Source organism: Entelurus aequoreus, linkage group LG08 (genome assembly GCF_033978785.1).
Source record: "Entelurus aequoreus isolate RoL-2023_Sb linkage group LG08, RoL_Eaeq_v1.1, whole genome shotgun sequence".
Lineage (NCBI taxonomy): Eukaryota > Metazoa > Chordata > Actinopteri > Syngnathiformes > Syngnathidae > Entelurus > Entelurus aequoreus.
In genome coordinates this window covers 40,326,270-40,340,540 of record NC_084738.1, presented here as the reverse complement: position 1 = coordinate 40,340,540, position 14,271 = coordinate 40,326,270, and the positions used below count along the sequence as shown (strand labels likewise).

Below are 14,271 nucleotides of genomic sequence, written 5' to 3'. Positions count from 1 at the left end.
ACTTATACTGCACAAAGTGTACACTGACGACTTTACATTGTATCAAAGTATAATTTCTTCACTGCTGTCCCATTAAATCATATCAAAAATTAGATTAAATCATTAAACAACTGAATTCAAACTTGCACATTAACTCTATTTTCATTTTCAAAGCTTGCAGAAGTATTACCTTATATATATATATATATATATATATATATATATATATATATATATATATATATATATATATATATATATATATATATATATTTATTTTTATTTTTATTTTATTTTTTTTCATTTATAATAAGCATGCATTGAAACTTCCAGTTTCAGTGTGGTAAAAAGAGGCAACATTTTTCTATCTTTGCCGATTACATTCGCCTGTGTTGTTGCTTCACCTCCACTAGCCAAAGCGGTCTCGAAAACTAATCATACAAAGGAAAGGCAGACGGAAACCGGAAACACAACAATAAAAGTACAACTGTCATGCAGAGATTGACATGTCATTTAGGATCTGATCTGAAGAAGATTGTCGTCTGTAACCTGCTTTCTTATTTGTTATCCTACTGTGGTGCATTAACTGTCTTTGCATTTCATTAACAGCATACAGGCAATGATTGGAAACCATTCATAGGGCTTATGTTTTTTCTCTTTTTTTGCCAGACTCAAAACTACTTCCTTGGCTGTTTTGTTTTGAAGTTTGGCTTGACAATCTGTGCTTATTTGTTGGCCTTTGGCTTCACACTCCAAGAGATCTGTCTCAGAAGCACAAACGTAACCATGTTTGACAACACCACTGGAATGTGCCTGCATATACTCACAGCCAGGTAAGAACTTTCTAGTTGGGATTCTCCTTTATTAACCAAACCATTTTCTCTGTCTCTGAGGTAGCGTATACTTGAAGCCTCACAGTGACACCTCCTCCTTTTGGATGAGAGGTGGGGTACAGGCTGAACTGGTCACCTGTCAATCACAGTACACATATCCAAACAATTTGTGAATGTGTTTAATGTAACAAAGTATAATATAAATAAAATAAAGTATCTATCTATTTAACGTTCACTCTAATGGACAATTTAGAGTCTAGATTTAACATTACATTCATTCAGACTGCTCCTCACAGAGAAGTCAAGGCTGAGATTGAAATCCCGAGCTAAGTGGCTGTGAGGCAGACAAGGTAACGACTCCACTACCAACTCTGAGGTTTTTCAATGGCAAAACTTTTCCAAACAAAACTTCAGGAGGAGTCTATTTCCCAGAGCCGTGTATAAAGAGAGTATGGACAACTCGGTTTTAGACGATCTCCGAAATGATTGGTCAAACTTTTCTATATCACCATGAATCATAATGAATATCATAATGTATGTTGCTCTATATATACTTTTGACCCAGCAGATTTGGTCACATTTTCAGTAGACCCATAATAAATTCATAAAAGAACCAAAATTCATGCCATGACATTAATATATATATATATATATATATATATATATATATATATATATATATATATATATATATATATATATATATATATATATATATGGTGGATGGGGTTTTTTGTTAATACCCTAGTTGTTCATGTTTGGGTAGACGTGGCCTATTAGCAAATGAAAAATAGTGACTGACTTTGTTCCTTGTATTTCTGCAGCTCGAATGACCATGCTCCTCGTTGGTTTTTTGAACTCTCCAATGGTTTGCTGTTGACTCAGAAGGTCATGACTGGTTTCCTAGTCTTACATACAGGTAGTTTTTCTAACTCCCCTTATAAAATATCTCTCCATGGTACATCTTTGGCATAACAGTGATTAGCTTTACAGCATTTTATCGTTCCTATTTTTTCAGTAGTGATCTCCCTAAGCTACGTCCATCGTTCTCAGCCTTTGTGGAGAAAGAGTCCCTTCAGCAACACCTGGTGGTGCCTCACTGTACCTGTGGTGTAAGTTGTAGCCTGCTTCTTCTGATTAAGATTATAGGAAATCACACTCAATTCTCAAAACATGAAAAATTAAAGTTGTCAGATCCCAGTGAACAGCAAAAAGAAACAGTAAAGATGAGTATTAAATAGCAGCGTTATAGACACATTAATATAATAAAGATTAAAACAAAAACACAATATAAGATTGTCAGTTAGTGTATGGTGCACCGTTCATTAGACTGCAGAGTATAAGCTACACTTGAGCCTGGTGGTTCTGGTTCTAATGCTCCGTCGCCATCTTACTGAAGATAGCAGGGCACTAAGCCCATGTGCTGGGTGTTTTGGGCTTCTCTTACTGGTGTAGGCCCTACTCCTGCACCGACTGATTTAAATGTGAATGTCAAATAGAAGGAGTACGAATTCTCCCTACTAAAGAGCATTTGTATTTGGAAATTTGAAGGCAAAGTGGAATTTTTTATAATGTGCAAAATAACTTGAATAAGATAAGGGTTTGTCATGGTGCATATTAGTTAATGCTAACAACGCTAGATTCATTACATTACAATAGCACATACAAATATGTATGAAAACACTCCTACAGACATCACACATGTGACATTTTTATAAGTAAAAATGGTTTTAAGTTATATTGTAAAGCTTACACATTGATTGATTGATACTTGGAGTGATGAATGAAGAGACCATACGAGTAGAAACCTTGTTTGCTTTTTTTTCTTTCTTTTTTTAACTATTTGCATTATGGACCTCAGCGAAGAAAAAATGCATAAATTAGCCGCATCGTTTTATCAGCCGCAGGATTTAAAGCGTAGGAGAAACGAAGCGGCTTATAGTCCAGAATCTACGGTATAAATATACTTGACAAATAAAGCAAGTTTCTTACAAGTATCATCCCTGCAGGACGAGGAATAGCTAAACATGCTTCATTACACACCCTAGGACAGGGGTCGGCAACCCGCGGCTCCGGAGCCGCATGCGGCTCCTTGACCACTCTGATGCGGCTCAGCTACATACATGCCGACCCCCCCGATTTTCCCAGGAGATTTATGGATCTCAGTGTCTCTCATAGATTACTCCCAGGGAAAAAATAATCCTATTTACACTCTAATTACTAAATAAAGGGCGTGCCCTAATTGCACTGCAGTAATTGTCCTCTATAGCATTTACATACAGCGTGCCAGTCCAGCCACATGTTGCATGTTGTTATTACTTGCACACACAGGAGACAGCACATACTTAGTCATCAGCCACACAGCTTACACTGACGGTAGCCGTATCAAACAACTTTAACATTGTTACGTTACAAATATGCGCCACACTGTGAACCTACACCAAAAAAGAATGAAAAACACATTTCTGGAGAACATCCCACCGTAACACAACATAAACACAACACAACCATTACCCAGAATCCCATGCAGCCCTAACTCTTCCGGTCTACATTATACACCCCCGCTACCACCAAATCCCCCCCACACATCAACCCCCCCCCCTCTCTCTCCGTGCGTTGGTTGAGCGGAAGAGTTAGGGCTGCATGGGATTCTGGGTATTGGTACCGTCAGTGTAAGATGTGTGGCTGCTGAGTTAGTACGCCTTGCTGTCACTTACGTGAGCAAGCTGAAATTGCATTCTACGTGTGGTCGAGCAGGTACACTGTTAGGGCAGACTGTAGAGGGTGCCAAATGCAGTGTCATCACGCTCTGATATTCGGGAGTCTCCCGGGAAAAATGAGAGGGTTGGCAAGTATGACGCTATCAAGCGCCATTCATTCAAAACTCGCGGGCTGCACTAACATCAAATTTCCACATTAAAGTGCGTGCGTCGGAGACCCCTGGTTAACATAGCACAAAGCGTTTAAGCTTTGTATGCGGTGTTTTTCATTTTAAATTTAAAAAAAATTTTTGTGGCTCCCATTACTTTCTTTAATTTGTGAAACTTGCCAAAATGGCTCTTTGAGTGGTAAAGGTTGCCGACCCCTGCCCTAGGAGGATACAATAGCTCACATTTATTGCTAACAGCAAGCTAGTGCTTCGCAATGTAAACGAATGCCATGGGTGGATCTACACCTGACATCCACTGTAATGATACCAAGTACAAGAGCGTATCTAGTCGATATTACAATGATTACATCAATATTTTTTGTCGTCATAAAACTTTTTTTTTACTTTTTTGTGTTGTCTTTGTGTTTATTACATTTTAACAAAGTGTAGATAGAACATCTTAAAACAGAAAATATTAGATAGATATTAACAGTAAATGAACAAGTAGATTAATAAACAATTTTCTACCACTTGTCTCTCATAATTTTGACAAAATAATAGAATGGGAACTGACACAATATGTCTATACTATCATATATCTGTCAATTATGACTGCATTACCTCAGAACTGTAAAGCACAATAAATCATCCTCTTCATCTTGCAAATAATTAACCATACTGTGACAAAATGCTGCATATGTCAGCAGCCAAATTAGGAACTTTTGTTTGCTTGCTTACTACTAAATTACAAGTTTTCTAGTATGTTCACTATTTTATTTAAGGCCACAATTGTATACAAAGATGTATTGCACAAAACAATGTGATGATTTTTGCATTTAATTAACTAACATTTAATTAAATTTTATTTGACACAAAAAGCACACACTGAATGGTGGTAAAATAAGTGTGAAAGGTAAACAATAAAATTGTTATTGCTATTACCACTATTTATCATGTGGTTTATTTGTTATTAAATTATATCAGGGTTTAAAAAAAAAACTATATTTAAAGATGAATTTTGGCGATACAATAAATACTCTTGTTTTCAAATGAATGAATAATCGTGTAATCAATCGTGATTACAATATCAATCAAAAATAATGATGATTATTATTTTTGCTTATTTGATGCTATTAGATCAAAATGATACCACACTTCGGAACTCTTCCTTTTTGTCACTTTCATTTGGATTGATAATGGCGATGAAAACCAATGTCAAACACGACACGCCACTCGTCCATCTTCCTTCAGTACGAGCTGTCACTCATGAGCCGAAGTAGCACTTTGGCACTTCACAGTCAAACGACACAGGAACTGTACCGTTCCTGTGCTTTTTTCTTAAAATTACACACACTTTGACTCCTTGTGTATCAGTCTACTTCACACGTTTAATGATTTTGTCTTTTTCAGTCTTTGGGTTTAAAAAAGTACTAATTATAACTCCCCATTTATCTCCAGTCTGCTGAGCCAGATTGTCCAGGCCACAGTGGATTACCAGGTCTGGCGTGACCATGACAGCCTCCTGAACTTTGGACTGGGTGACATACCTCTGCTCGGATGGCTGCTGGTGTCTTTGTCCCTTCTGCTGGTCGTGGTGGTCAATGAGGCAGTCAAGCTGCATGAGATAAGGTATTAAACATGGTGCTATGGGGTATGAAATATAACTACATGACGTGTGCCCTCGAGCTAAGGTGTTTAAGATGGTTGGTATGATGGGATGATCAAATGTATTATTTTCTGTCAGTCCTCACAGAAGAACACAGATGACTTGGAAATGCAGAAAATCATACATACAGTTGTACTCACACATGACCAGGGGTTGCAACCTTTTCTATCAAAAGCATTTTATGGTCTTGCTAAGTTGCTCGGGATGGGAATTATTAATATTTTTCCAGTTCTTCTTCCACTTTTGTTTCTGCTCAACAAATTCGATTCTCTTACCGATTCTTATTTGCAAAAAAAAAGAGGACAGGTGGATTAGCATTAGTTTTGTTTACTTTAGAGGTAACATTACCTTACCAAGCCAACAGTGAGGTCTGAGGAGGCACATACGTAGCTTAGACAAAAATGTATAAATACAAAAATCCATCCATCCATCCATCCATTTTCTACCGCTTATTCCCTTCAGGGTCGCGGGGGGCGCTGGAGCCTATCTCAGCTACAAACATTCTTCTGTAGAATTTAAAGGAGCCATATGTAGTAATGTGGCCAGAAATGGTACTGCAATCACGGTCAAAATTCTGTAGTCCTCTCCCACTCTCCATGACTGAGGTTGTCAGGTACGCAGCCAAATCCGAGTCACAGCCTTCACTCAGTACTTTGTTGATGCACCTTTGGCAACAATTAAACCTTCAAGTCGTTTTGAATATGAAGCCACAAGCTTGGCACACGTATCTTTGGTCAGTTTCGCCCATTCCTCTTTGTAGCACCTCACAAGCTCCATCAAGTTGGATTTTCAGATATCTCCAAATTTCTGTATGCTGGGTCAGGCACTCGATCACTACGTGTCCATGCACTAAATTAGTTAGATTTCTCAAATGGTTTGGCTCTAAATGAGCCTCCTTCAGCCCATGGAAACACCTTAATTCGATTTGTGTTCGATTTTTGAAAAGGCGGGCTAACACACCTGGATTATGCGATTGGAAACTAGACCTCTGGAGGGGGGTGTGTGCAGCCAGGGAGGACCCTTCATATTGCGCATGCGCCAGTTTCAACGCGTAGGATAGAACCCATGCATTTTTGCACTCCAAACTAGTTAACCATAACTCTGTATTCCACACATCTATCAAGATAGTCGAGAACAATAGCAACCTTCCTATGGAACAGTATCAGTCGGGGCACAAACTGTCTTTTCCTTCGGATTTAAAGCTCCTTCCATCAATCCACAGATCGAGACATTCAAAAGTTTTGTTTCCATGATTTTTAATCTGAAATTTCCTTCGAAAAAAATCTTCCACCGGTCTTTCTTTGCATCGGACCTGCATCCACCAGATACATTCTTGGTAGTAGCGTCATGATCGTAGCGCAATCCAATGTCATTTATTGATGCTGTCTGCTCTTTAACATCAGCATAGCCATTAAAGATGTAATATTTGTTATCTGTGCCAACATTACAGCGGGCATCTGTTAAAATAAGTTGTAAGAATCCGCAATGCCTAGTGCAGGGGTCGGCAACCCGCGGCTCTAGAGCCGCATGCGGCTCTTTAGCGCCGCCCTAGTGGCTCTCTGGAGCTTTTTCAAAAATGTATGAAAAATGGAAAAAGATGAGGGGAAAAAATATATTTTTTGTTTTAATATGGTTTCTGTAGGAGGACAAACATGACACTAATTGTTATAACACACTGTTTATATTAAACATGCTTCACTGATTCGAGTATTTGGCGAGCGCCGTTTTGTCCTACTAATTTTGGCGGTCCTTGAACTCACCTTAGTTTGTTTCCATGTATAACTTTCTCCGGCTTTCTAGGACGTGTTTTATGCCACTTCTTTTTCTGTCTCATTTTGTCCACCCAACTGTTAACGTTGTGCGTGAAGGCACAAAGGTGAGTTTTGTTGATGTTATTGACTTGTGTGGAGTGCTAATCAGACATATTTGGTTACTGCATTAATGCTAGCTAATCGATGCTAACATGCTATTTAGGCTAGCTATATGTACATATTGCATCATTATGCCTCATTTGTAGCTATATTTGAGCTCATTTAGTTTCCTTTAAGTCCTTTAAATGTATATCTCTTGACACACTATCTGTATGTAATATGGCTTTTAATTTTTTGCGGCTCCAGACAGATTTGTTTTTGTATTTTTGGTCCAATATGGCTCTTTCAACATTTTGGGTTGCCGACCCCTGGCCTAGTGTGACATCAGTCAACCGGAAAAGTAATTTGTTTGTCCGCACTAAAATGAAATAAAAGCCTTCAGTGTACGGGAAGAACATGGCGCATGACCAATAGTCACATTTGAGAGTGTGCATGGACACTTTGACTTCACACGCCGCTCTACCAACTGAGCCACGCCGCCCAACACTCTTGTTCACTTTTTGAAGAGAAGCCAATTCTGTGTACAAACTAATTACGCATGGCTTCCCCTTACCAGCATCTGCAGTGCCTTCCTGCCATCATCCACACCGTCTCTCATTACGAGGTACAGACATTCGTCGTCCAGTAGTTGAATCAGAGATGCATACGCCTTTTCATTTTTATTGGCATCTTCTCCCGCAAGATCGTCGTCATCTCCAACGGTCGGGTCACCCAGTATGATGCTTTTTAACTCCAGCAGACGCAGGTGTGCTAAAAAGTGTAGTTTCCCACAGTTCTTAATTATTTTCGTTTCCATCAAGACACAAACAGTTCCATCAGCTCCAAAACTTTTTACTGGGACCATAACCTGTTTTGGCATATATTTTAGGGAGAGCTAGAATCGGAGGACTTATGATAAACACTCAGCACACAGCATTGCGTTTGCCTGCCCACGTAGCATCAACCAGCTGCAGCCATTTATTGATCATTAGGCGTGTTAGTTCCACACACACCCACAGTCAGATCAACAGTCAGCAATAACTGAACAAAAATATAAACGCAACATTTTTTTTTCTGCTACCATTTTTCATGAGTTGAACTTAAAGATCTAAAACTTTTACTACTTTTACTGGGTTGTGTTTATGTTGTGTTACGGTGCGGATGTTCTCCCGAAATGTGTTTGGTCATTCTTTTTTGGTGTGGGTTCACAGTGTGGCGCATATTTGTAACAGTGTTGAAATTGTTTATACCGTCACTCTCAGTGTGACCTGTATAGCTGTTGATCAAGTATGATTGCATTCACTTATGTGTGTGTACAAGCCGCATATAATATGTGACTGGGCCGGCACGCTGTTTGTATGGAGGAAAAGTGGACGTGACGACAAGTTGTAGAAGACGCTAAAGGCAGTGCCTTTAAGGCACGCCCCCAATATTGTTGTCCGGGTCGGAGGAAGCCCGGGGCCCTCCTCCGGAGCTAGGCCCGGAGGTAGGGCTCGTCAGCGAGCGCCTGGTGGCCGGGCTTGCCACGGAGCCCGGCCGGGCACAGCCCGAAGAAGCTACGTGGACACACCATCTTCTCTGCCACGTGGGCCCACCACCCGCGGTCGGAACCAGTGGGGTCGGGTGCGCTGCCAAGTGGATGGCGGTGAAAGTGGAGGCTCCGGACGGACCAATTCGGGACAGCAGAGGCTGACTTTCGGGACGTGGAACGTCTCTACGCTGGTGGGGAAGGAGCCTGAGCTGGTGCGAGAGGTGGAGCGCTACCGGTTGGATCTGGTGGGGCTTACCTCTACGCATAGCAAGGGCTCTGAAACCACACTCCTGGACAAGGGATGGACCTTGTTCACTTCTGGAGTTGCTCAGGGTGTGAGGGCACAGGCGGGTGTGGGGATACTCACGAGTCCCCGGCTGAGTGCCTGTACGTTGGAGTTCACCCCAGTGGACAAGAGGGTCGCCTCCCTTCGCCTTAGGGTTGGAGGGGGGAAAACTCTGACTGTTGTTTGTGCATACGCACCAAACAGGAGTTCAGAGTATTCAGCCTTCTTGGATACCTTGCATGGGGTCCTGTATGGGGCGCCGGCAGGGGATTCCATAGTCTTGCTGGGGGACTTCAACGCGCACGTGGGCAATGACAGTGATACTTGGACTGGCGTGATTGGGAGGAACGGTCTCCCTGATCTGAACCTGAGTGGTGGATTGTTATTGGACTTCTGTGCTAGTCACGGACTTGCGATAACAAACACCATGTTCAAGCATAAGGATGCTCATAGGTGTACCTGGTACCAGAGCACCCTAGGCCAAAGATCAATGATCGATTTTGTAATCGTATCAGCTGATCTGAGGCCGTATGTTTTGGACACTCGGGTGAAGAGAGGGGCTGAACTGTCAACTGATCACCATCTGGTGGTGAGTTGGGTTAGATGGCGGGGGAAACCTCTGGACAGACCTGGCAAACCCAAGCGTGTAGTGCGGGTGAACTGGGAACGTTTGGAGGAGTCCTCTGTCCGGAAGGACTTCAACTCCCACCTCCGGCGGGACTTCTCTGCCATCCCTGTGGAGGTTGGGGACATTGAACAGGAATGGGCAATGTTCAAAGCCTCTATTGCTAAAGCTGCAGATGCGAGCTGTGGCCAGAAGGTCTTAGGTGCCTCAAGGGGCGGTAACCCTCGAACACCCTGGTGGACAGTGGTGGTCAGGGAAGCCGTCCGACTGAAGAAGGAGTCCTACCGGGGTATGTTATCCCAGGGGACTCCGGAGGCAGTTGCAAGGTACCGACGGGCCCGAAGGGCAGCGGCCGTGGCTGTGGATGAGGCTAAGCAGAGGGTGTGGGAGCAGTTCGGGGAATCCATGGAGAAGGACTATCGGGCGGCACCAAAGCTGTTCTGGAAGACCATACGGCACCTCAGGAGGGGGAAGCAGGGAACCATCCAAGCTGTGTACGGCAAGGATGGGACTTTGCTGACTTCAAGTGAGGAAGTCGTGGGGCGTTGGAAAGAGCACTTTGAGGAACTCCTGAACCCAAATACATCAGACACACCCTCCCTGATAGGAGCAGGGCCTGAGGATGATGGGGGATCGACGTTGATCTCTCGGAGTGAAGTCACTGAGGTAGTTAGACAACTCCACAGTGGCAAAGCTCCGGGGGTTGACGAGATCCGTCCAGAAATGCTGAAGGCTCTGGGTGTTGATGGGCTGTCTTGGTTGATACGCCTTTTCAACATTGCGTGGAAGTCTGGGACAGTGCCGAGGGAGTGGCAGACTGGGGTGGTGGTTCCCCTTTTCAAAAAGGGGGACCAGAGGGTGTGTGCTAATTACAGGGGTATCACACTACTCAGCCTCCCTGGGAAAGTTTACGCCAAGGTACTGGAAAGGAGGGTCCGGCCGATAGTCGAACCTCAGATTCAAGAGGAGCAATGTGGATTCCGTCCTGGTCGTGGAACAACTGACCAACTCTTTACGCTTGCGGGAATCCTGGAGAGGGCCTGGGAGTATGCCTATCCAGTCTACATGTGTTTTGTGGATTTGGAGAAGGCGTATGACCGCGTCCCTCGGGAGATCTTGTGGGAGGTGCTGAGGGAGTACGGAGTGAGGGGAACCCTGTTGAGGGCCATCCAATCTCTGTACAACCAAAGCGAGAGTTGTGTCCGGGTGCTTGGATGTAAGTCGGATCCGTTTCCAGTGGGAGTTGGTCTCCGCCAGGGCTGCGCTCTGTCACCTATCCTGTTTGTGATTTTCATGGACAGGATTTCTAGGCGGAGTCGTGGCCATGGCGGAGAGGGTATACGTCTCGGGGGGCTAAAGGTTGCGTCACTGCTGTTTGCAGATGATGTGGTCCTGATGGCACCTTCGGTTCGTGACCTTCAGCTCTCACTGGATCGGTTCGCAGCCGAGTGTTCAGCGGCTGGAATGAGGATCAGCATCTCCAAATCTGAGGCCATGGTTCTCAGCAGGAAACCGATGGTTTGTACAGTCCGGGTAGGGGACAGGACTCTGTCCCAGGTGGAGGAGTTTAAGTATCTCGGGGTCTTGTTCACGAGTGAGGGAAAGATGGAGAAGGAAATCAGCCGGAGAATCGGAGCAGCTGGGGCAGTATTGCAGTCTCTCTGCCGCACTGTTGTGACGAAACGGGAGCTGAGCCAGAAGGCAAAGCTCTCGGTCTACCGAGCTATCTACATTCCTACTCTCACCTATGGTCATGAAGTGTGGGTAATGACCGAAAGAATAAGATCGCGGATACAAGCGGCCGAAATGAGTTTCCTCAGAAGGGTGGCTGGCATCTCCCTTAGAGATAGGGTGAGAAGTGCAGTCACCCGAGAGAGACTCGGAGTAGAGCCGCTGCTCCTTCGCTTGGAAAGGAGCCAGCTTAGGTGGTTCGGGCATCTCGTGCGGATGCCTCACGAGCGTCTCCCTAGGGAGGTCCTCGTTGCACGTCCCACTGGGAGGAGGCCCCGCGGCAGGCCAAGGACCAGATGGGGGGATTACATCTCCTCTCTGGCCTGGGAACGCTTCGGGATTCCCCAGGAGGAAGTCGCAAATGTTGCTCTGGAGAGGGAAGTCTGGGGGTCTCTGCTGGAGCTGCTGTCCCCGCGACCCGATTCCGGATAAGCGGTTGAAGATGGATGGATGGATGGAGGGTGGAAATCGGGAGAAATTCGGGAGAATGGTTGCCCCGGGAGATTTTCGGGAGGGGCACTGAAATTCGTGAGTCCCCCGGGAAAACCGGGAGGGTTGGCAAGTATGCTTATGGTAGAGAGAAGAACATTAAATTCACAGGCAACAGCTCTGGTGGACATTCCTGCAATCAGCAGGCCAACTAGAGTGATAGCATCATTGACTACAACGCCAATTGGAAAATGTTTGGTCTTGAAGTGGCTCTAAAACCAACTTCATAGTCCAACAATAGTATGACTGGCAAAAACAATAAATAGTTTCGCTTTACATAGATCCCAACGTGAACAGGATGTTATTTGAACGGGAAGTCATGAACTCTTACACCTACAATTACGCCTGCAATTACAAATTTTAAATAAACTTCGGAAATTTTATGTAATTTTAGCGTGGATAGTAAAAAAAAAAAACATAATCCCTGCACTATTTTGTGATGCAAATAAAGAATGATAATGAACTAACAGATCATCTTAACATATGAAAGCAGCAGTGTTATATGATGTATGATGTAATTTTGTCCTGTTTCACTATTTCAGGGTGCGAGTTCGCTACCAGAAAAGACAGAAGCTGCAGTTTGAAACAAAACTCGGAATGAATTCTCCATTCTGACGACGATGATGGCGAACTACCACTGTTCTACTAATTTACCAACAGCCGAAGAATGGCAGCTTAACGCTAACTGAAAATACAATCATCCACAGCAACAGACACAAAAGGTCTCATTTTTTTAGGTTTTATTACAAATATCTAAGCGAGGGTCTGTTCTTTTGCTGACTTTTCACCTGACTACTCCATTTTATGACATGCAATGTGAAAGATGGTTTTACTGTAAGAACGTTTTAAAGATGTTTTGTGGTTTAAGGGAACATGGCCACTTAGTTGTTGTCACCTTGTCCTTTAATCCATTCCAATACTTTATTTATAGCACATTTTTATAATCAAAGAATGTAAACTGATCAGTCCAAGATACAGATAATGAATACAACAATAAGCAAGCATACTTAAAATACAAAGAGGGTGAAATCCAATGATGATTTTGTTTTTTTGTTTCTCACGAATTGTGACACATTGAATTGAATTTAATTGAATAACTTTATTTGATTAGGACAATGCATATTGATCATCCTATGAGCAATGCATCACAGTAAATATGACAGAATTAGCTATGATAGCTAGATTTAATCTGTTGTCCAAAGGCAAGCACCATAAAAACCAACACACATTTACATGTCGTACATACTGTACAATACAAGATGACTTACAATAAATATTGGCAATAAAACAAGTCAACATAATATTGAAAAGCTAAGAACTATGTTATTTTACTAGTATGCAAGCCCAAGTAATTTGTTAATGTTACAAAGATATCCTTTTGAAAGAAATCTTCTTTTGAAAAAACAATCTGTGTCTTGTCATGTGGCCGTGTCTTGTAAATAAAAGTTTTTTCAGCTGCAAATGTCACGTTTGAATTCAATTAAAATAAAAAAACAATTTCATGAATCCCTGAGGAAGCTATTTATTTTGAGCAGCAGGTTGGCGTGGTTCATATAACCTGCATGGCCCACAGTAAATAATCAATACAGACAACAACAACTCCCCTGTTGTAGATGATCTCTAATCATACAGTAGACTCTATGATTAGAGATCATCTACAACAGGGGCGCCCGTTACGTCGATCATGAGCTACCGGTCGATCGCCAGCCAGGCATTAAAAGAATAGACCTAAAAATTAGCGATCATCAATCTTCACTAAGACGTCACTTGATTGACATTCACAGCACCCGAGGATCTTGTGAGATGACGTTGGCTGCTGCCAGATCATTATTAAGAAGTAAAGGACTGCCAGGAGGGCGAGAAACACTTTTTCTTTCACCTGCCGTCAAACTTCTTAAGACCGACTCCACAATTCCTGTCTTCACAATAAAAGCCTTGCTTCATCCTGCCTGCGCTAACAAAATAAGAGTCTCAGAAAGCTGCCATACACAAGCTAGCAAGCTACGGAGTGTGCCGCCAATGTATTTCTTGTAAAGTGTCTAAAAAGGAGTATGGCCGGACAAATAAGATGCCAAAAACCAACAACTTTCATGTGGTATTGAACAGAAAGGAGGACTTATTGTCTCCTCCATTTGAAAATGTGGACGTTATCAGCACTACTTTCTGATTCCAATCAATGCAAGTCCAGGTAATACACCAACTTATATTCTTGTCTTCATGAAAGAAAGGAATCTATATGTGTTAAACATGCTTGTATTATCATTAAACACCTTTAACTTAACAAAAACCTCTCTTTCATAAAAAAATAAATATAAATGAGATATATGCATGAGGTAGATCCCCAATTGAAAAGTAGCTCGCCTGCAGAAAACGTGCGGGCACCCCTGCTCTACAACCACATTGCTTTAAGAA

At 42.7% G+C, this 14,271-nt stretch overlaps 1 protein-coding gene across 1 annotated transcript in view; it reads left to right on the top strand.

Annotated features, from left to right (window-relative positions):
• Nucleotides 1–13,347, top strand: part of tmem94 (transmembrane protein 94) — a 120,881-nt gene extending 107,534 nt beyond the window's left edge. Inside the window, 5 exon segments of the mRNA XM_062056475.1 lie at nt 649–812; nt 1,637–1,731; nt 1,831–1,924; nt 5,140–5,310; nt 12,402–13,347. Of these exon segments, the coding sequence (XP_061912459.1) occupies nt 649–812; nt 1,637–1,731; nt 1,831–1,924; nt 5,140–5,310; nt 12,402–12,474 (597 nt within the window). The 3' untranslated portion in view covers nt 12,475–13,347.
• Nucleotides 13,348–14,271: the final 924 nt, after the last annotated feature.